The 24,479-nt window shown below is 38.9% G+C and overlaps 1 protein-coding gene and 1 long non-coding RNA gene across 12 annotated transcripts in view; one reads left to right on the plus strand and one right to left on the minus strand.

The window, feature by feature from the left end:
• Positions 1–24,479, minus strand: part of BCL11B (BCL11 transcription factor B) — a 185,107-nt gene that overhangs the window by 99,168 nt on the left and 61,460 nt on the right. The window contains exon 1 of one of the 11 annotated variants that reach the window (XM_061612103.1): positions 4,431–4,478. The exons of the other annotated variants lie outside the window; for them this stretch is intronic. Coding sequence (XP_061468087.1) covers positions 4,431–4,443 — 13 coding nt within the window. The 5' untranslated portion in view covers positions 4,444–4,478. Of the gene's footprint in view, positions 1–4,430; positions 4,479–24,479 lie in introns of those variants that run through there. 11 annotated transcript variants of the gene reach the window in all.
• On the plus strand, positions 3,728–23,435 carry LOC133377657 (uncharacterized). The gene is made up of 5 exons (XR_009760761.1): positions 3,728–3,805; positions 4,902–4,979; positions 11,360–11,417; positions 12,589–12,641; positions 23,025–23,435. It is a non-coding gene; the product is annotated as an uncharacterized LOC133377657 (long non-coding RNA).

Raw genomic sequence — 24,479 nt, forward strand, 5'->3', positions numbered from 1 at the left:
TTGTCACTTGAGCTGCAGCCAGCAATGCATTTTGCATGTTCTATTTATGTGTTCCATTTCCCATACAGAGTCTATAAAGAAAGCAGCAACCTTTCTTTTCCCCTAATAGTTGAGAAATGATATTAAAACCTCAAACTGTATTATTCATTTAAAAAACACACAGACAGATCTGTTATTTAAAACTGTATTTAGCCTCTGCTCCTGCTCCGCTGGAAGAGCTCTCCTTCCTGCTCTCTTGGCAGTAGTTGGAATGTAGCACTACGATTTAAAGCAATTAAATAAAAGCATACAAATGTGTACACAAGGCACATATCTTATAAAGTTAACCTTCAGTCAGCACTCATCAGAACTCAGTCAGGCTGCTGTATGCCGATTCTCAGTAACTATGATTTTGGCAATATCTTTATTTAAAGCCAATGTTTACTTGAAGCCCAGGCCCGTAGGCAGCCTACAAGTTGGGGGGGGGGAACGTAGGGAGAGATTTTTTCTGTAATAAATTTTATTATTTCTTTTTTGTAAAAAAAATTAGGGGGGCAGAAATAATTGGGGGGTTCCCTATACACATCTCCTGGCTACGGTCCAGTTGAAGCTCTTAAATTAGGATAGTTAATAATCAAATGCAGCTGCTGTCATAAACTCACAAGACTCACACACTAGTATGTTTATTTTATTCAGATTTCTATAGTGATTCCTCAACAAGGGCTCAGGGCAGACAACAACTTTAAAAACTAACAATAATATATGTATATGAGATATACAGCATATTAAGAATACAACTGAAACAACTGCACTTTGGCTCCAGTCACCAATACTGAAATAAAATACACGCCTATGCCAGGATGTCCAGAAGGCTAGGCATATATTTTGGAAAAATTCTAGGAACAGAAAAAATCTAGTAGTTTGGAGTATGCAATAAGAATGCCTCTCTCAGCATATTCACTATTCATATCTCACACACCTAGGGCATGGGAGAAGAGGCTGTGGTATCTAAGTCATTAAGAACAAGACCTATATCCATCTTCTACAACACAATACGTTTTCTTCCAGTTTCCTGTTAGGATAAGGATGCTCTGTGTATCAAATACAATTCACCATGGGTTTGCCACAATTTTCTCCTTCTATTTCAACTCATCATATTGACAATGAATCATCGCTTGGTAAATACTAGTTTTGAACAATGACCACTCTGAACACAGGTTTTTTTCCCAATTACACAGACATTACGGATTAAAACTCTCCATAAACTGAACAGCATTTCCCCCCGCTAATGTTTCTTCACAGTCTCAAACATCCCAGTTTGAAAGCTACAGCTAGCATGTCGATGTGATAGCTATACATGCAAGTCCAATAGGGGCACTTCATCCTTGGCAAAGCATCCAGCACTCCAGTCTGCATGGACTACATTTGATTTTGTCATTTATCTTAAATGGCTAAGAGACTACCAGGGTAAAACATTTGTGTGAAGCTGTTGCCAAAACCACAAGTGAAGGGTCTAAATCCCTGGCGTAAATACTTGAGCTCCAAAGCATCAAGGATAAAATGTGTGTGCTTTTCTGAGCAGCTTTTTTAAAAAAATAGAATCTCTGGACTGTTGGGATACTTTTTCTTTTCTTTTGAAACCTTTTGATTTCACTTCAAATTGCTATACAAACAGGTAAAAAAAGCCACTGACAAGAATTATATCTACATTACAATCTGGAGATGACATTTTTGTGCCAAACCAATGAAAGCAGATGGCAGGCATGGGATCTCTAAATATACAGAAACAACTTTGCTTGTCCTCTGAAACACACACACACACACACACACACACACACACACACACACAGATCAATAATGGCAGGGCATGTGGACAAAGGAGGCTTCTTAAAATTATTTTCAAAATTCAGGGTTCTGAATTTTTAAAAAATATATATAATATATATACACACACCATTACTATTGGCATTGTTAATTTAACTCAGTTGCTGCGAAACCTGGAAATGTGTCTGTTGGACAATAAGCCTGGAATAAGTGTGGCTTATCAGTTCTCCACATGCCGATATTCACCAAAATAATTGCTTGTAATACCTCCCAGAGTGAGAGTGCCAATGGAAACTGCATGGGTGATCTGTAAGGCCTCACTGAAGTCATGCATCAGGGCCAGTTTCGCTTCTAGGATGCCATAAGCAGTAATTTCATACTTAGTACTAAGTTTTAAAAGAGATTTGCAAAAATTCTGTCAAGAATAAATTTACCTGTGTGAGGAAGGCCACTAGTATTATGGCCATAGGGGAGAAGGATAAAGCCCAGAGGCAACACCTTCTCCTAAGACTGCTGTACTCAGTTTATAGGTTTTTTTGTACTTAAACATTAAAAGAGTAGAAAAAAAACTATGAAGGAAAACATAGAGCCCTCAAACTCTACATTTTGTTCATGAGAAAGGCAAGAGGAAGCATATCCTGTTTTCCAATACCACTGCCCCTTGTATGCAGAAAGTCCCAGGTTCAATCCTCAATGTCCTAACCACTATGCCACACTACATAACCCTAGATCTCATGGATCTAAGCTATCACAGTGAGCCAGGCTCATTACACAGCAGAAGCTGAGAGAGAGTAGAAGCACAACACATTCATATTTCTGATTTCTCCCCTTCTTTCTAGCAGCTGAACCAACTTGACGTGGAAGGAACCAGAAGGTACAAAGGCCACACAGGCCTTAACATGCAGCACAAACTATTTTGATCAAGGATGTGCAGTCTGTCTCCACAAACCACACCTCTATTAAATATAAGGGTGGCAGCTATCTCTTGCATTGAGTCACAGCAGGCTCTTGAGTGGATGTCAATATGACCCCGAGACTGTCAGGGTTACAGCCTCGCTCTGCTAGACCAACGTAATTCAGGTTAGTGGGAAAACAAGGAAGATTATTCTAAATAACAGGTAAGTACACAAACAGAGAAGAAAACAATATACTATAGAATCCAACATTGTTGTAGATCTCTATGGTTTTTTAGCACCAAAGGCTTCTGACCTCAGGGCAATATTAAAAGGAAACTCCCATGACAACAAAGTTAAGTTTCAACAATTACAGGCTATAGTGATGCTTTAAAAAAAAATCCAATATCAGACAACCAAACTAACTTCTTGTTGGTGTTGTGGGTGAATAAGTAAAAATAAAATCCTCAGGAACAGCTAGGACACCTTATCTATTAGATAAAACAACAAGGGCATTTTGTTGATTGTAGAAAATATTATGTTCACCCAGCCCAACAACTCAGCATATTGGTTTGTATCCAATCTTGTCCTTCAATTACAGAAGACTCTTAGTGCTCCAGCAGAACCTTTGGGGAACCAAAGAGCAAAGGAGGTGATTTTCACTAACTGTCCTTTCTCACTACAATTCTGCACCAGTGTTGGAGAAACACTTCAGAACGGCATGGGAGATGCTGCAGGGGGCATCAGGAGAAAGGGTAAATTTGCAAAAATCACCTCCCGCTTCCTTCTTTTCATAGAAGCCTCTGCTGGATCAAATGGCCTTCCATGCACGAAGAACAGTATTGTCTCTGATGTTGTAAAGGACACGTGGTTGTTACATGCATGGTGTCCCTCCATCAAGGGGGGCAAGGAGGAGATTTTTGATCATATTAACTGCTTTGTGCAGCTGCAAAGGATGTTTCTTTTAAAATCATTATTGTTAAACTTCTTTGGAAGTATAGCTTTAAGAGACTTCAGAGTTAATCACATCACAGCTCCTTCATTTACACTGGATTTTGGAGAGAACAGTGGTTCACTGTATAAGGGAATGTGGAAAGCAAGGGGAGCTGGTAGGTGGATAAGTTTCATCTCTCTTATGCTGTACATCAACATCTTCCTGCATTCTGGACCATGTGTTAACAAACAATATAACCTACAGGTGACTGAAATACAGATTATGTACATAATGTACACAAGCCCCACTGAGATGCACTGAGAATATAGCTCATTTCAATTATATTTATGTCCTGAAATTTCCTAGTGAATTTGTAACTAGTAACTAACTTCTGGTTTCAGTGCTACATCCAGAGTTGTCCTTCTACTCTTGGAAAAAGCAACCTGTATTTCCCTTCCCCAAGAAAATGCATTCTAGTCTAAACCGTATCTGGGAAAATCCAGAATAGCTTCAATATTTTATTGAACTCAAATTAGATTGTACTATTACACCATTACAATGCAGATTATACTTTGTCTTGTTCACTGCTCTTGGATTTTACCAGTCAATTGCAAAGATTTGTTCCATTGGGGCTACATGTTTAAATCTCCCAACCTAAAAGGGTAGATATAGGGTGCTAGTCTATACTCGTAAGACCACACAGTTTACATTCAGATAAATTAAAGTGAAGGTGTGCAATCAACATTTATAAATTAAAAACAAACAGCAGGTTTGATTGCAATGGAACTTCTATTCACTACCTGCACCTTCCATTCAATACATAAAGTGGCATTTTCATCAATGATTCCTTTTATTTTTTAATTTCTCTCAGACACTGGAACCTTTGCTAGATAGTCACTCCTATTCTGCATGGATTAGGGCTGCCAGATCCAAAATGAAGACAGGGCTCTTGCACCTTTAACAGAAGTGTACAAGAGGGAATTTCAGTAAGTGTATCATGTGACCTGAAACTGCTCCTGCTTAAATTCCCTGTTCTAAACAATTATTAAAGATACAGGTACCCTGTTATCTTTGGTCACCATGACAAGAATATACTGTAATACAGAATGCAACCCCTCTATTCAATATACTGGCGTACTCTTTAGAACAACATAACATATTATAAAATGATAGTTATGTGGCCATGTCACTTTCACAACCAGTTGAACAGAAGAACCAGCTTCAATGCTTAATTTAATTGAATGTTTTCATTTTAATCTTTCCCTTTACAGACTTGGAACGGGAGTCTCCCATATCAGGAGCTATCTAGTACTCTCATAAATGCCCCCTGGTTTCGTGGAAGAATGCCAGTAAGTGTGGCTTGAATTTAAGTCTGCTTTTGAACATGTGATCCATCTGATACTTTGATTTTCCTATATGGCCATTAGGGAAAAGAAGAGAAAATCTCCCCATAAACAGTGTCAATCTCTGTAGCATAGTCTCCCTTCATCCTGCATAAGGAAGCCCATTCCTAACAAGGTGAATAGGAATGTTAAAAAAAAACAGAACTAATATTAATTATTGCTTGTATTTTTATCCCACCTTTCAGCAATCACCCCCAATGCGAAGAGTTTCTAGGCCTGGATTAAATGTGTTTGCCACATATGGAAACTAAGAGTTTGAGACTGTAGGCACTGATGAATACCAAACACATCTAAGAATCATTTTTGTACTTCCTTTCCCATTCCCATACGGTAATCCAACCAAATCCCTCCCAATAAAAGAGAGGGCAATCAAAGAAAGTCAAACCGCAAAATCCAAATGAAATTTAAAACATTACACACAAAGACTTGGGTAGTCATATTTAAGGTATGGTCCTCATTTATTTTCATTTGTATCTAGGAACTGTGGGAAATGCTGCTAATGCATAACTGAACCCACATATTTAAAAATAAACAAAAACCTGTGCAAGGACACTGTTTTAGTATTCATTTAGTATTTTAAAAAATGACTCCCCCCCCTACAAACACACGCACTTCTGATAAGCATGGCTTCTTTTTAAGATTCTTCTGGTCCTGCTGCTCAGAGTGCTCTGCCAATGCAGACACCATTCATCTGCTTCTTTGTGACAGTGTGCATGTGTAAGTCATATGTGCAAAATAATTTGCAATTCTCACAATATTTCAAGCTCAACTGTTGTTATTCCCATTTTACTGATTGGAGAACTGAAGCCTGCTTCATACATTATTAATCCATAATGCACATACCTGAAAATTACATAAACCTGCAATATAATATGTATGAACCATATTTTTTAACCCTGTGTTCATTGTGTGTGTCCCACATCCAGCTAATCTGGATCCCATTAAATTGGCACATAGCATGTACACAGTGCAAAAACAGATGACCGGCTCTCACCTGCTATAAGGAATGCAGGCCCATGCTGTGTGTGGATGCATACTTGTTAATTACAGTTAACATGTGAAACTGGCTTGGGAGTGTTGTCACATGTGAGACTTAAATTGTCTTTGAACCTCTCTCCACTATATTTATGTAGCTTAACATCCAGTCATTGCAAATACAGAAGAAAAAGAAACAAAGGAGAGGCATTTGTAATGCAAATGAACATACCTGCCAATGTAGCTTATGTATTCCTAGCGCAAAGCAAGTGAAAGAAGAGCTGATTTAAACCGTTTGCACAAATGCCCTTATGTTACAAGATAGCAGCATTGTCCAAGGCTATTCAATGAATAAGGGACTATACTGGCTCCTGACATTCATAAGCCTCCTCAGCTATGAGCATTCATGTGGCTATGCCAATGGATGGATGGCACAAAAAATATTTAAAATTTCTAAAACTAAAACTAACAATGTCTCTAAAACTAACAATGCAGTTGTCCAACTGCAACTACAGTTGCCTCTTTGCTTTCAGGAAGAGCTCTGTATAATTATTTCTGCTATTTTTATATTTTACATATACCCTGTAGCATGTCTACATATATGACTTGCACACAGTGATCCATCCTCCTTTGGCTAAATTCTCAAAAGAAATTTCGTAAGAAACTTTGAAAAGCCTTTCTGTGAAAACAGGCTCTTTCACATCTCTTTCTTATGGCTTTTTTTAAAAAACAAAATGCTGACTGCTTTGCTATAACACGTTGCTGTTTTAAAAATAAACACAAACCCTAAATCTGTGTCTCAAGTACGAAAGCACAAACACAGGAACCAGTGCACTGCACATATACATAAGAGAAGTGGTAAACTTGCACAGAGGTTCAAGTGTTTGTAACAAAATACACCTCAAGCAAGGTACACTGGTAAGAAAACACAAAGGTAAAAACACACTCAAGAGTTATGCAGAGACACAAACATGCCAAAGGGCACCCCAAACTGCACACACTAAGCAAGCACTTAGATGTACAGATGCGGAAGCATTAATACCTTTCAAACCAAACACATACGTAGCCACTTTTTGAAAGCACAGGATCACACACTGACAGGCTTCTACCAGTCTCTTCAAGTTAACACACATCTTTAGATATGCTTGAAGTGGTTTTTTTGTGTGTGTGTGCTTTTTCTGGCAAGCAAGGATTCCTTCTGAATTGATACATTTCTTTATAGCCAGGATTCCTACTGATTTGGTATAAATGAGTCATAGATCAAGAAAAGCAATATTGAGAGCAGGAAGAAGAGAGGCTGCTAGCTAGTGAGGGACACTGGCACAGAAACTTGACAGTCCCCTTACTGCCTCCCCCTCGTTGATTTCCCCTCCCCCCCATGCCAAGACATTAATTCTCACAAGTCGGAGAAAATTACTATGCATGAATGCAAAAAGCATGATCAGGAGTAATTAACATGGCTTCATATGCAAATTTTATTAATGCAGAAGTACAAAGTCATTATGCAAATGAAACTTACGTCAACTCTCTTGACAAATATTCATCTCTGAAGCTCAAGTTTCTCCCTTTTTTAAAGAAAAACACGCTCTTTCAATTTAAAATAAAATAAAATAGAAATAGGAGAGGGGGAAGTGGTGAGGACTATTTGACAAGTTTGCAAAGTTGTTTTTCAGCCACACAAATTTATTCTTGCATTGTTAGGGTTTTTGTTGTTGTTGTTGTTGTTGGCAGGTACACAACAGCTCATACAGAAAAGTGGGGGGGGAGAGAAAGCTACCAGCAGCAGGCAGCCAATCAAAACGCCAGCGGCAGTAATGAGCGCGATTGATGACTGTTTGGCTTTACTGCAGGGTAATGAACTAGAATCCAGTCTGAGGAGAGAGAAAAAATATGAATATTCATGAAGCTGTGCTCCTGCCTTTGATGATTAAAGAAATTTTTAATATTCAAATAAGCGCTTGCCAAGTGATTAACAAAGAACAAGCATGCAGGAATATGGAAATAGACCTGCAGAAGATTTGGGAGTCACAGCCTGCGCAGCAAAGACAGCACAAAATTTCACAAACAAGATAGGAAGATAACCCAATTGAAATCATACAATTTTTTTCTTTAAAAAAAAATAAAAATAAAAATTCATTGGTTCAATATTTTATCAGCTGCTTTGTTTTAATAGTGTGGGGTAGAAAAAAAGGCCTAAGTGGGTAGTAAGATTGGATCAGAGAAAGGAAAATCAATTAAATATACTGTTTGCTCACAGATGAAAAGCCCATTTCCTCACAAAGCCTACCCTGAGAAGAGGATTGGGCTTTTTAATTATTATTTTCTGGTTAGAAACTGATAGAGCTACAAAAGAATAACTCTACCAGGAGACTTCATACCCTGCTTTTCATAATTTGATCCTGAAGGTGTTGATTGTGCCATGAAAGGTGTAGAGATCATCATCTCTGTAACTGCAATCCTAAAAAGCGCTTTCTGGATGGAAGCAACTGTTCAGAAAGGGTTACGGACAATGAACTGAAAACATGAAATGAAACTATAACCTGAGCAATCCACAGAGCCATCCAAATTATCGACCATCTTGTGCTTTTCTATTACATGTGTATACAACACGCTCAAGGCAATGTGCGCAAAGTGAGTTTTGGATAGCATCCTACAGCACACTCTACTAAAAGATATTGAAATTCTGCATCCAGGCAACCCAAATTGTTAACTAATTTAGCTGAATTCTGCAACTCGCATGGATTACGCATATTGAACACATTTGCATAACTAATTCTGGGTGTGTTAGTTACAAGGATCCATCCATTCCCCTGACTTCTAAGACTTCAGCAAGCAGTGCCCACACACTTGTAAGCATATTTTTGCAGCCATAAGGGCTACAAACTTGGTGGTTTTTTTTAAAAAATGACAGCTGAGATTCTCAGGAAGCTCAGTATCATATGCTGCCACGTTTGGAGCTGTGTAATTATGATTTATCCTAAACCTTGCCTACGAGTTAGATAAGAGGGAGAGTGCAAAACTTTATATAGTATGAGACCCAACAGAAATGCTTCAGATTTCCATAGAAGCTGAATCATTAGGGGTGGGTCATAGTTTAATGATACAGCATATGCTTTGCATACAGAAAGCCCAAAATTCAACCCTCAATATCTCCATTTAAAAGGATCAGTAGCAGAGTTGTAAAAGTTCTCTGCCTGAGACCTTGGACAGCTGCTGCTAGTGGAAATAAACAGTACTAATCTAGGTCAGTAAATGGTCTTGCTTAGTTGAACTGTATCAAGCACATATAATCGAGTTGGGCCTTTAAAGCCGTTGAGTCCAACTCCCTGCTCAATGAAGGAATCCAAGTTAAAGCATACACAACAAGTGGCTGTCCAGCTGATCCTTGAATGTCTCTAGTGTTGGAGAGGCCACCACTTCCCTAGGTAATAGGTTCCATTGTCATACTGCTCTAACGTCAGGACATTTTTCCTGATATTCAGCCAAAATCTGGCTTCCTGTAAGCATATATAGATGAGATGGAAAGGGTATAGCAGATCCTCTTCATAGCAAAGACTGTATTTTCTCTAAACTCTGTTTCTTACTTAATCCAGAATATAAAGTAGCTTCGTATGTTCAACCTTGGGACCATCCACCCAATAAGAATCTAAGGAAGAAAGGTACTTCCCTTCTGTAGATTTATGAACAATTTAACAAAATAACTCTCTAGCTTCACATAATATTGGATGAATTCAGGTTCTCACAATTTAACAACTTCACTAGAAGATTCACACTAGAGCAAATAATAATGGTATGCACTGCCAAAAGGGGCTCCTTAATTGAAATACATCCAATTAGTAGCTGAAAAAACAAACTTTTTGACAATTTTTGAATGAGTTGTTGTGTCCTACACCTTCCTATGGCTGAGTGTTCTCTGGTGTCTCAGAGATGAGGAACAGCATTGTGATCTATTACAAACAGAAGAATATGAGACTTCCTGTGTTTTCTGATTGACCTATATGCACGGCCTTGCTGAGAAAAAAAGCAGGGTGTGATTTTTGGCATTTAAAATGTCATAAGGGAAGGGGTTAAGAAGCCCTTTCCCCCTCTGCCTCCTTGGTCTTGTACTGTGTTCTGCAGCATCCATGACTGCATCATACAAACTATCATATAAGCCTTGTTGTTATGTGCCTTCACATCTATTACGACTTATGGCAACCCTATGAATCAGCGACCTCCAACAGCATCTGACATGAACCACCCTGTTCAGATCTTGTAAGTTCAGGTCTGTGGCTTCCTTTATGGAATCTATCCATCTCTTGTTTGGCCTTCCTCTTTTTCTACTCCCTTCTGTTTTTCCCAGCATTCTTGTCTTTTCAAGTGAATCATGTCTTCTTATTATGTGTCCAAAGTATGATAACCTCAGTTTCATCATTTTAGCTTCTAGTGATAGTTCTGGTTTAATTTGTTCTAACACCCAATTATTGGTCTTTTTCGCAGTCCAAGGTATGTGTAAAGCTCTCCTCCAACACCACATTCAAATGAGGTGATTTTTCTCTTATCCGCTTTTTTCTCTGTCCAATTTTCACATCCATACATAGATATTGGGAATACCATAGACTGAATGATCCTGACTTTAGTGTTGAGTGATATATCTTTGCATTTGAGGACCTTTTCTAGTTCTCTCATAACTGCCCCCCCCCAGTCCTAGCCTTCTGATTTCTTGACTATGGTCTCCATTTTGGTTAATGACTGTGCCCAGGTATTGATAATCTTTGACAAGTTCAATGTCCACATTGTCAACTTTAAAGTTACATATAAGCCTAAAACATCCTAAATCCAAAAAATAAAAGAAAAATTGGATTAATATGAGCCTCCCTTTTAAAAATTCCTTGCAAGGAGAATACTAACTTCTCAGAAAGAGAAAGTCTACCCTTCTCCCTGACATATCAGCTTTCTATGTGAGGATTTTTGTTCATTCAGATGTGTGAAATCCACTCCGAGATACACACACACACACACAGAGTAAATTGATACAGTTCAGAAACAGTTTTACTACAGGATCTGCAGATTCATTAATACACATAACAGTAAAAGTTTGCACTAGCGTATTACCTTGAGAGATGTCTGAAACTATCTGATGGAAGCACAAGAAAACCACGTAACATAGCGTTGGCTTAATATGTTTTGTGCTATTTCAGTACATCTTCTTCTGTTCGCTGATTGGCCAAAAGACCTCTATAAGCCTAAAACACCTTAAATCCAAAAAATAAAATAAAAATGGGATTAACATGCATTGGGCTGCATTTCAGCTTCTACTTTTTGTTTGATTGTCCATCAAATATGAATGGAGTCTTTTGTCTGTTCTTTAGGTATGTACTAACATCAGCACTGAACTAAAAAGTCTATGAAGCAAGTTAACAATTCAGAGTAAGTCTTTGGAATGGTTTTGGGGTATCATATAAAGGCCCATTTCTATAGGAAACAGAGATTTCCTCCATAATTTTTTAAAACAGCACTCTCTGTGCTCATTATCAGGCCACAATGGTCTTTCAGCGAGTTCAATGCGTTCCAGAGCACAGAAGTATTTGGGGAGAATTAGGATTTTGTTTTTGTGTTTTTTAAATCAGTTTCTTCACTTAAACCCCAATAAGCCATGCACAAAAAATTCTCACTGCCCACTGGCAGAGAGATACTGAGTGCTAATTCATTAATAATAATTGATGCCAATGAGTTTTTCATTCCTCTAATGGCTTCTATTCAAGGATGCTGAAGTACTGCACAAGTTTAAATGAATTTAGCTTTAAAACACCCATGTGAGATTAGTAAATGAACCTGTACTGTGCATGCAAACTATCTGCCTGTGTGAACCTCCTATGTTCAAAATCTTTACACATAGCTTGAAGTCCAGGGAGTTGAGAGATCAGGATGGAAATATCACTCAGCAAATCAGTTCAAAAATATCTAGTGGAACCTTGCTCTTCCAGGGTTTACATAACTTTTTTTTATTAGTGTGTGGCATGTTTTACTTCGTAACAGCTATAGCTATTGCAGAAATGCAGATTACTGAGTTACAGTGACAAGACCAAGGTCACCAACTAAGCTATGCAAATGAGGTGCTGACTTCCTCCTGCAGTACCACCTATTACATAATTTCCATTTCACCTCCGAGACAGCAAATTCCATCCATGCTTCCACCACAGTATCACAACTGCTTCGAACCCCTGGCTTCAAAAGATGGAATAACAGCTCAGCTATTTAAAAAAAAAATTAACTGTCTTGTATGTATATACAACCCTATATACTACTAATCAAAAGCCTCACATTCAGCATTTTACAATATTGGTTGGAAAAAAGGAGTTGTTGTATAACCCAAGAGCTTAATACAGGAGCTTCCTGACACAAGTATACAGATGGCCAATCAAGGGACTGACAATGCTCTAGTCTAGGGCTGTGTACCCACCATACATTTAAATCACATTTTAAGCACATTTAAACCACTACGACTTGCTCCAAATAATCTTGGGAACTTTAATTTGTTGATTACAGTGTTTATTTTTTTATTATTATTATCTGATTTATATCCCACCCTTCCTCCCAGCAGGAGCCCAGGGTGACAGCAGCCCAGTGTTGGGAGTTGTAGCTCTATGGCAGGTAAACTACACTTCCTGTGATTCTTTGGTGGGGAGAGCCATGTGCTTATGTATGGTGTGCATGCAGTCTACAGGACAGCCTAAAAATTCAGTGTGATTTTAATATACTGGGCACCCAGTTTCAAACTGAGTTTCATCAAGGACACACTCAAAGTAAAAAATTAAATTAGTCAAACACACTAGTATGAAATGTGAGGGAATAAATGAAGAAGCACATCTGAGAATGATTTAGAGATTTCAGTGGATAGCAATCTAAACACAAGTCAGCAACGTACCACTATGGCCTTCAAACTTTCTAATTTTAGGGAACCATTTCACATCAATCTGCTGCGTAATCCCTATACATCTGCCACACTATCCCTGTTGATCACATTCTGGGACATGTTCTAAGGTTCACAGCCAAATAGTGCAGAGCACTGCTCAGACTTGTGGGTCCTTATAATTGCCCCACATGAACTATTGCAGACTGGTGACATTTTAAGTTGCATCAAGCACTTTATCAAGACTTGCAATATAACAGTTCAGACCAGCTCAGCTGGGGGGCTTCATTTAGAACACTGCAAAGGTTGATGACTAAATGGAAAGTGCTGGGAAGAGATGCTATAAAGGTGATAAAGGGCCTAGAAGGCAAGTGTCATGAGAACTTGTAGGAGAAAATTGATGTTTAGCCTGTGGTAAAGAAGACTCAAGGGAGGGGTGTTAGCAAGGTGGGTTAACAGTTTTAAAGTATTTAAAGTTGGGTGTTCACCCAATTAAAAATCATAAGCATATGTGCTGCAACATCATTTCCATAAATTTGCATATGAATAAAACAATCATTCTGGTGAGTACAACACTCATTTGTTTTTGAGCGCACACAAGCACGCACACACACATACACGTATATAGGAGGCACCAACTTGGAAGGTGCTTTGTGTTGTGATAGAGAAGGCAGAATGCCTCTTCTTAGATGGTGACAGCTGCTTGCATCATTTGTAAGTACTAGCTTTAAAAATAATGAAATACATAGACAAAAATCTGCTGGTTCATTAATTGGGGACACCTCAGTCAAAATGCTTTTAAATGGTCAAGCTAAGTAATCAATCAACAAAAGCTCCAGTACTATGCACACTTACTAGCAAGTTGGTATCATTTAACATAGTTGGACTTTCTTTCAATAGAACTCGTATAAGATAGAGAGGCATGTCAGACAGAAGTGCGGAAATGACAGTTCAGTGTATCCATTTAGGATAGGAAAAGGAGCAATGGTTTTTAAATCACCTAGGAGTATATGAAAATAGTTTTGCAATTGTTAGAAAAATATGAACACAGAAGTGTGCTCTTGTAGAACTCTTGTAGAAACTGCTTCCTATGGAGTTTTCTGAAAAAGGTTGGACAGTCATGTGACTGTATGTAGAGGGTTTCCTGCTTCAGAACAGGATATTGGCCTCAAATCCCTTCCAATCCTATTATGCTAAAAGGATCTCAGCAGTTGTCAGCTAGAACTAGTGTGGTGCATGGAAGAGTCCTAAATCATGAATGTCATAAGAACTGTCCCATATGCACAATAGTAAATTATAATTCATATTAAATCATGAAAGGAACTATGCATATAGTCAATGATTCTGATTACCTTACTACTTCTCACGTTTATTTATTTCTATATAAATGTATTAGTTGTCTTTCTACAGAATATTCAAGACAATTTACAATAAAAAGTATAAAAACCAGCAATACAGAATAATGCAAGGATAAGACGTAAAAATATGAAATACAAATTTCAGACAAACTGTGAAAGCCAACCTGAACCTTTAAAAAGCCTAATTGCCAGCCACTAAAAAAAAAATCTTTAAATAATTCTGCAACAGTGATTGTTTTTTTCTGAATTAGAAACATCTTAATCTAGAGGTGGAACAGGGTGAGACAATTGTTAACTGTGAATCAGATGAGATTCCTAATACTCCTGACACACCTTCTAAAAGTGTACACACAAGAAAAAAAGAAAATAAAACATCAATTTCGCAATTCCCTTACCAGTAGTTGTTACCTCACTGTGTGTATGAATCGTGAGAGATCACTAACCCATCTCCTCTTAAGAAGCATCTAAGTTTGTACTCCATACCCTGTTGACATCAAGCTTTATGGTTTAGTAACGTATGTTATTTTATTTCTCAGCAAGGTACAAACAAACGCATTACATCGGTTACTCAGAAGTGAAGCTGAATTTATTCAAGTATATTAACCGAATATGTTTACAGATTTTCTTTTTAAAAGGTACAAGCAATGCAGTAGCATCCTGCTGTTGTAGGTCATACAACAGACCTGGCTTCAACATGAGAGAGGATGTATTCAATTAATCTTTATTATCCTACTAAAATAAATTCCAGTGAGTTTCTGTTTTGCTTTGGCTTTAAGTGAAACTATATTATATGCACTCAAATTGGGTGCTTGCTGCTTTATGTCACAAAGTAAAGAAATAAATAAATCTTTCTAAAGCCTCTTGTGTTTCAAGCCAGATTTCTTAAAATGTCACAGAGTTTTAAAAAATGAATAGGGCCGTAATTAGTTTAAACAAAGCAGCCCTTTCAACCCCAATTTTGATGCTATAGATGCCGTTTCAATGTAAGTATTGTGAGCCTTCTTTAAAAGATGGGCAGGGATCCGATTGCAAAATCATCAATAGTCTTCCAATTTAGTATTCTAAACAGCTTCCTAGGTTTTCTTTTCCCCTAACAGAATTCAAACCCCTTTTCAGGCTTTTAACGAGCGATATGAGGAAAATGTGCAGTCATATTAGTATTTGTAATAAAAAACAGTAGCACTTCAAATTACTAATTTAATAAAGATTGTTATAACAGGTTACACTACGCTAGTTATTCCTTATTTCAATATTCAAGTAACTGGATTTAGCAGAGGTTTAGTTTCTACTGAGGGTTATACTGCTACTTAATGTAATTAAACAAAGTGGAAGGGAAAACCTCCATGGATATGTCATTTTCTATTACAAAGTATTCCCACCAGAAATTTGGGGGAAATCATAACATATAAACTTTGATTTTTGTCTTAATTTCTTCGCCACAAAACCCTCGCTATGAAATTCATCAAGTATTTTCCAAAGCTTAGTAAAGGGAAAGGAAGGATTCATTCGGCTTTTTGAAGACACAAAGGGTTGTTTGCGATAAATGATAATCTATGACAAATAATTGGCTCATTTAAAACACATGTACAAAGCCTAAGTAAACTGGTTCTGCAGAGAGGGGAAGAGTGAGGATTTGTTAGGATACCCTGGTTCCCCCCCCCACTCCCCTTTGTATCTCTCTGTGAAATGCTTATTCCTAACTCCTGAAGCGGCTAGAGGTCAATAGCTCTGTAAATCCACAGTTCAACAACAGGTGTGGTTCCCCACCCTCACCCATGGGTCAAGCATTCACAACGGGAGCAAGCAGCATCAAATCATGAACAAAGGAAGCAGCCCAAAGGATCAAGTAGGTTTCCCAAGAAAAGTATCCACAGACACTACACTACAATTCTATAGTATACCTGGACAAACATCATAAAAGAAGGGGAGCGGCACCCACCTCAGGTTACAAAGTTAGTCCTTTCCTCATGTGCAGTGACTCTACACATGAGGAGATGGGGTTATTGCCACTTGAACATTTGACTCTACGTACACACTGTGGGATACTGCAGCCAATACAACTTCTCAACATCTGGACATGCAACCAAGAACCTTCTTACAATTGCACACATGTGGTAACAGTCAAGGGAGGGAGGGCTGCATTCACTTCAACATGGAACAGCTTTCTACATAGGGATCAAGTACACATGCAATTTAGCAAGCATTAACTCTTATAAAGCACCCACTTCGTACTGTTACAGGCAAGCCCACAGAACCAACTGTAGCATTCAAATTACCTTGAGTATTATTTATTTATTTATTGCATTTGTATACCTCCCAATAGCCAAAGCTCTCTGGGCGGTTTACAACAATTAAAAATATTAAAAACAAATATATAAATTTAAAAGCACATGCTAAATTGCCTGGGAGAAGAGAAACGTCTTGACCTGGCACCGAAAAGATAACAGTGTTGGCGCCAGGCACACCTTGTCAGCAAAATCATTCTATAATTTGGGGGCCATTGATATGGTTCATAATCTGGATTAATTAGATGCAGTTCTTCTAATTATAAAAGAAAGGGTGAATCTGATTCCATGCCTTAGTAAACAAAGCATAGGAATATATAAACATAGAAAACTACCTTATACCGAATCAGACAATTAGTCCATCTAGTTCAGTAATATCTACACTGACTGGCAGCTGCTCTCCAGGGTTTCAGGCAGGAGTCTCTCCCTGCCCTAACTGGAGACGCTGGGGATTGAACCTTGGATCTTCTGCACGCAAAGCAGATGCTCACATTATTTGCCTCTAATCTCTGAGCATAAACCCTATCCTAGTATATTTACTACAAAAAAAAGACTGTATCATTCACTGTGAGGGTTTTGCTTGCGCTCCTTCACTCGCAAGCCTCAAATTGATTCACAAAGTATTAATGCATCTAACTAAGTCCCATTCAAACCTACTTATTTGGAACTTATTTCTGAGTAAACATGCATAGGATTGTATGGCTGATATCGAAACACAACTGGCCATTCTTCTTAGAAGTGGAAGGAGATTCCAAACAAAACACAGGTGGTGTTGTAGTAAGCTTAGTACCTGATTTACAGAGGTACTACCTTTCACAGAAGGAAACCCAGAAGTAGTACACATAATAGGGATAGGGCACAAGAAGAGCTAGTATAAGATGATTATTTTCTGCTACAGGCCGTGTTGAAATTAGTTGGTGCAGAGTGCAGACAGACCCAAACCCAAATGGGAAAGCACAGAGCACATCTGGAATGAGTAGAAATAAGAACCAATTAGACCAAAGGCTGTAATCACCGCCCCTTTATGACTGTGAGAATTAGCTGGGCATAAAGCCCCAATGCTACCAGTTCTCTGGGGAGAAAGAAGACGGCAAATGAAACAAAAAGCATCGTTGGTTCTTATTGGCCCAGTTCTTATTACCTCTATCAAGCCCCACAACTGACACAAGCACAGTAATTAAACAGGAGAGGAAGGGGCCACCGTAATCTGTGTTCTAATTTTCTTCAACTGGTCGGACCAAATGCCAGTATTGTGTTAAGTCTTCCATTTCTTTGCAGATTTTAATGCCCTCAGTTCAACATCCTCATTTCTTTTGTTAACTGGAAGAGGGGGGAGAGAGACATATCTCAGTGTCGCTAGGAAAAAAGGAGCTGGATTTTCCAATCCAGCAGCTTAGTTGGCAAAGTGAACTGTTGGTTGGCATAATCCACTCGCTTGACAAAAGTACTATTTCTGGGCACACACTCAAAAACAGGTAGGAAGCAAACACTGAGAAATAAGGAAGTTAAAAAACAGCCAACTCATTTAAAAAAAAATTTACTGTAAAGAACACTAAGGGTAAATATGATTTATTTTGCTGTATTTAACACACCTTTTCAACACAACACTGCAAAAATCTGCTTACATTTAGAAAAGAAGTATGTGTGGGAGGAGAACAGGGATAGCAGGATGCTTTAAAAAAACTGGGGGAATCCATTACAGAGCTCCAATGGTACTTTTTTCTAATTTGTTCAGTCAAACAGGTTTATTGCATACACACAAGTATTTTCAAATCCAAAATATATTCATACATTAAAAGGACAGTGGCAATAATCTGCTGTTAATTAACAAGCCTCTGCTAACAAAGGATGAAGAACCCAATTCCTACCAACAATATTTATGTGGGCGTTGGGTGAGTATGCCACCACTCTTTTCTTTCCCTGTTTTCCACACCCCCTGCAATTGTAGCCTTGTTCTCCTGAAGACACACAAAATAAAACACACACACACACCCTCACAAAACCCACAGGTTACAAGGAAGCCAACATCCACCACAACAAAATTTGCCATTCGGTTCAAGAGCAACAGCTTGTGGTTTAATTATGTGGAGTAGAAAGAGGAAACAATCATATACGAGCAGCATAAAATATTCCAGTTTTTCCTTTGACTGCAGCAAAGCTCAAAGTCTGGTCACATGATCACAAGTGAAATTTACTTAGATCTTTATTCAATTAGGAAGGCAGCAGCCATCTTTTGGCAGTGTGCCCAAAATTGCAACAATAGTGTGGCACAGGGAAGTGGCACGCTCCCCATATAAATGTAACTAGTGGAGCAGCAGCAGGACACCCACTGCAGGAGGGGCAAATACTTTGGCATGTGCGTGCCCCCTCCAAACTGCTTTTTCTTCAATATAATCTAAAACCAGAACAAAGTCTTTTTGTTTTGTTTGTTTTTTCAAAAAAAGGGGAAAAAAGAAAACTCAGACACAAAAACTATGTGCTGGAGTCAGTGGTGAGGGCATGGAGACTGGCAAGCTGCCAAGATGAAACTTCTCCCTTCTAGGTAATTACAAAGGCTGTTTTGGGTGTCCGGTACTCCGGCGAGCAGATTAACAGGATCTGACCTACTGGTACAATATACATAACATACTGTGCCAGGTTTCTTGCTCACAATCCTGAGAAACTCTGTGCCTTGTCTTTTTCTGATTTGCCTCCCACAGTTTAGTGCTAAATATTGCAACTAGCAATGTGGGAAGCTGGTTCTGGGCACACAGCCTTATCGCTGATCACAGCGTGCAGTGTGGCCTTTATAAGTCCTTTAGGGAAGGGCTGTGGCTCAGTGGGTAGAGCATCTTCTTTGCATGCAAAAAGTCCCAGACTCAATCCCTGGCATCTCCAGGTAGGGCTAGGAAAGACTCCCATCTGAAACCCTGGATACCCAATACTGAGCTAGATGCACCAATGGACTATGCGTAAAGCAGCTTCCTATGCTCCTCTCTCAAGAGGTCAGAAACTTAGGATGGCTGCCATGAAATATGGCAGCAGGAGCACCTGGAGTGACAGAGGCTAAGCAATAGCTTTTGGCAGCAGAGTTGCTGGTGCTTATCAGCAGGGGGAGGGGCAAAGAGACAGCAAATTCAGGGATGTGAAAACACACCAGCAGAGCCAATCCAGGCTATTGCTGCATCTCCACCCCACTGAACAAGGAGCTCCTGAAGGGCAGCAATAATCCACCTCAACTAAGGTTGCAAATAGAACTGCTATGCCATGTGCAGTGAGTGTGCTGTGAAAGAATGCTTGCCCTTCTCAATCCAGATGTCTCTCTGTAGTGATGGAACCTTCATAGAGAGCAGCTTTTCCAGGCAATATCACCTGAGAGTGAATCAACCACTCATAGGTCAGTAGTAGAGCATCTGTTTTGCATGCAGAAGGTCCGAGGTTTAATCCCCTGGGAATATCCCCTGCCTGAAACTATGGAGAGCCACTGCTAGCCAGTGTAAACAATACTAAGCTAGGTAAAGAAATGGTCTGATTCAGCATAACATGTTCCAGGCACGTACCAAACTCCACCTCTTCCTCCATGTTTCATACCTCCAATTCCTCTAATTCCAATATGCCATTTTCAAATATTTGTTTTCAGTACTTTTGCCAATGTTCAGCGGCCTGTATTTTCATTGCATGACTGTACATTTAAACAAAAACACAAGATCCAGATTCTGCTGTCCACCAAAAAGTGATATAGCAGAGTCAGTGGTTGCTCAAAGAGTTTTGAGTATGGAAATATCATCCACTCTACATAAACATATTCTCATGTACTATCTTTGTTAGCGAAGGAGACAACGTACTCCCACTTCTATGACTACATATTCATACATAGATGTGCACTACTGTGGAATGAGCATGAAAGTCACAGCAAGAGTAGAATAGTATCTGTTTCTACAATCCTGAACTACAGGACAATCACTAAACTACAGTAAATAAAAGAAAAATGAATGGAAGTATAGATGGGTTCACGTGAGGAGAAATGTACATCCCACAAACATTTAAAGGAAAGAACCACCCATCTGAAGATGGAGCAAGATTACCAAGAACACCTCTCTCATAGACATTCACTGATTCGTGATTAATAGCTAGGGTTGGGGGAGAAATTCAATTTGGTTTGCATTTAAAGCTGAATGTATCAAATCTGCAATTTCTGAAAAAGTGTGAGAACCGAAACACAGCCATCCTTCAAGATTTGCGAAGCAGTTCTCCAACCAATGTTTACAAAAATGCATATATTTAGGGGAAATGTGCATAACAATGAACATATTCGTGAAAATAACATAAAAATACATTGTATTAGCAGAAATTGCTTGGAAAATGTGTGCATTTGTGAACTGCATAAAAATAGGTTTAGTGGGATAAATGTTGAAGAATTTTCATGAGGATTTTTTTTTAAAAAAAATCAAATTGCTGCAGAACTGAATTTGTTGGAAAAATTAGAAACTGGGAGAACCAAAATTGACAAAATTTTTCCATCCCTATAAACAGCTTAGTAAAATATGCCTCTGTGGGGTAGGAGAAGCATGCTGATCCAAGCATTTGAACTGATGGCATGGGCAGGGTAAATAGGTGGAATGGGATTTCAAAGCAGGATCAGGTGGAAAAAACCACTTTTCAAAAAATGAAAATCTGTATGTGACTTAAGATGCCCTCACTAATGGAGCCCCCTCACTAGATCGTCACCTTGTAGTGCTGAGTGGGCTTGCGTGTTCCAATGAACCCTGTGAGTGATGCCGTCGGGAGTCATATACTCCCAGCAGGGTCACCCATGGCAGTAAGGTCAAGGGAGAGGAACCAGACAAAGAACAATCCAAGAATGTCCTCAACGGCAGAACAGGCAGAGGGTAACAATGTGTATGTTACAATGGCTGTGAAAGTGGATGAAGGCTGCAGCAGATAAAGGACTTCCAATCGTCATGGTACCCATGCCACTGGATCAAAGCCTTTTTCTGTCAAGATGTGTGTTGATCGTGGTGCACTGATCTCCCCACATAAAACAAATTCACCTACAGGCATCTTCCATAACAAAAGTTCCATGGCAACTGGCAAATGGCGACGGGGGCAGGACTGGGAAATCCAGAAACCCCTAGTCATGGTCTGGTACATTGGCGGTGGATACAGATTCAGACGGATCCATTGTTAAAGACTATATCTTGGAAGACAATCTTACTTGGTCACGAGTGATCGCCAAGAAGACGACTAATGGAGCACCCAGGCGCTAACTCAACACACTCCAACAGACTAGTAAAGGGCCAGTGAAAGTTTAAGTGCAAGCATCCTTCAAAAAAAATGCTCTGAAGGAGCGGAAAAACTATTTTTAGCTCTGATCCTATGCCTTGCCGTGGACTCGTTTATGTGATCCAGAATATTGTGCTTTTAGCTTTTTTTCCCTTCAAAGCTCTCAATTAGCTATTAACAATTCCCAGTTCATTTAAAGATAGATATGCAGGACTGGGGCAGGGGGAGGTCATATCATTTCAAATTTCTCCTTCATAAATGGCAAAAAGGAAACAAATGTCAACTTGCATATTCCCACTTAGCTGGCAAGTGTTTCTTACATTCTTCTTTACTTTCTTTACTTGAATTTATATCCCACTTTTCCATTTAAATATGCTCAAAGTGGCTACAATAGCACAAAAATGCAAATCACTACATCAATAACAATCATTTTAAAAAAAACAATAGTTTCAAATCATTTCAAGACATAACAATCCAACAATAACGCCAATTGATTACCTAGACATTATCACTTCTCTGTGGCGGCCCCCACTCTCTGGAACTCCCTCCCATATGATCTTCGGCATGTCCCTTCCCTGAATGTATTCTGCCAGGCCTTGAAGACCTGGCTTTTCAGACAGGCCTTCGGGACTTCCGGGGAGGGTTAATCTTTTTGACTAATTGCCTGCTACTCTGAACTGTCACTGTTTTACTGTTTTATTGTTGTACTGTATTTATTATGATGTATTTTAATTGAATTGTACGTCGCCTAGAGTGGCCATTGGCCAGATAGGCGACTTATAAATTAAAATTATTATTATTATATTATTATTATCACATTTAAAGTCATTATAAAACAGGCCATCAATCAATTAAAACATTTAGAAACTTGATCTATCTTAATATTTGGCAACTGAAAGTATTGTCTGACTGCATCTGAAATTGTTTTTACATATGAAAGTATTTTTAATTGTTATAATTGTTTTTATATATGAAATTGTATAATTGTTTTTACTGCTGATGTTTTATTCTGAAATCGCTTGGGGATATTTTGTGGAAAGTGATTCATAAATGGAATTAAATAAATAAGGAGATGTATTCTTTATTTTATTGTGTTCAGAAGCCTGTTCCGGGGGGGGTGGTTGGGGGGGTGGACAAGATGCTCTCAGTGGGCTCCCTTTCCAAAGTGCATAAACTTCATTCTCTTCACCACTGTCCATTTATTTGTCTCTCCCTTCAGGTACAATCTGCATCACCTCCCAGACGATAAGGCATGCAAAGATTATTGCTTCTTCTTGCTTGGAGAGACAAGTGAACAGGCAACAGCAGGGAGGAAGAACAGCAGGTCCAGGAGCCTTCAGAGATTCCAAGTAGGGCATAGGCCTCGGCAAGACCCAACAACACTGACCCCTAATGCCAGCCCTGACTTTGGAATCATTATGCTTGTAACAATGGGAACAGCTATAAAATCACCTGCTGCATTTCCCACCCATGCAACTCCCTTGTGACAGCGCAATCAGCCTCTCCTGTTTCAATTTCCATGCTATGTCTGAGATAACATTTGACTAGATTTTTTTTCTCTTTTGCCTTGCCCACATTTATAATCTCAATGTAAATCACTAAATCTTGCACGCATGGTATAAAAATATTATGTGACACATGAACTTTTAGAAAAGAAATGGCATTCCTTCCATGCAGAGGCAGACTAATTATACTACATCAAGGACCGTAGTGTGGCCAGAGACCTACACTGTAGCCTTCTCAGCTTAAGAATTAAGTCGACCCCAACATGTGAAACTGGTGGTAGAACAATGGGAAGCAATGTCAAACTTCTCCTACTACGGACCAAACTGCTAAGTGGTAAGTAGGGGCATCCGAAACACATATTTTAAAATGGCTTATGTAATTACAGGGGGCATGCTGCTAAGCTCACAGAAACCAAAAGAAATGCTTCAGAGTTCATGTTACACACTTCCCACAGAGTTCACATTTTTGTCCTCCTATGTAAATCAATTCCTGTTAGAAAGAGAAAGTATACACTCAGCAATATAAGACAAGAGGTGACATTCACATGAGATTTCCTTTTAGGGATTGGCCACTAGCTAGGATATTTCAACCTAACATACATCTAGTCTATAATTTCTATAGTAACCTCTAGCTAACAGAGTGCTATACAATTTTTATCTAATTTCTCCACTGTGGCAAATTAGACTTAGACAGCAACTTCCCCAGGCCAGCCGTTAGAAGCTGAATGCTTAATAATTCTATACAGAAAACACCTCTGTGAAGAAATGCATGTGCTTGTATCTCATATGAATAATCACATATGAAGGGCCATTTGGTTGGTTTTGCTGTGTGCACACATGCTGCAGAGTCACAACCAAGTCAGTATGTGCACATGTGCAAAAAGACCACACGTGCAATCATAATGTATAACACTCTATGCAAAGATTGCAGGGTAACTGCCCCATAGAAGAAACATTCTTCCTTAACATGTGAAACAGCCTTGAATGTTAAACCAGAGCAGGGATTTGACCCTGGGCCTCAATTATTCACATGCATTTGCATCACCCTGCCACCCAACATGGGCTCTTAGTCCATGAACTACTAATAATACTAATACTTAGAATTTACATAGCAGTTTTCTGGATGTCCAAATGGCTTCCTGCACACTTTCAGTAATCTCTGCAACAAT

The sequence above is a fragment of the Rhineura floridana genome, chromosome 2 (genome assembly GCF_030035675.1).
Source record: "Rhineura floridana isolate rRhiFlo1 chromosome 2, rRhiFlo1.hap2, whole genome shotgun sequence".
NCBI classification, from domain to species: domain Eukaryota; kingdom Metazoa; phylum Chordata; class Lepidosauria; order Squamata; family Rhineuridae; genus Rhineura; species Rhineura floridana.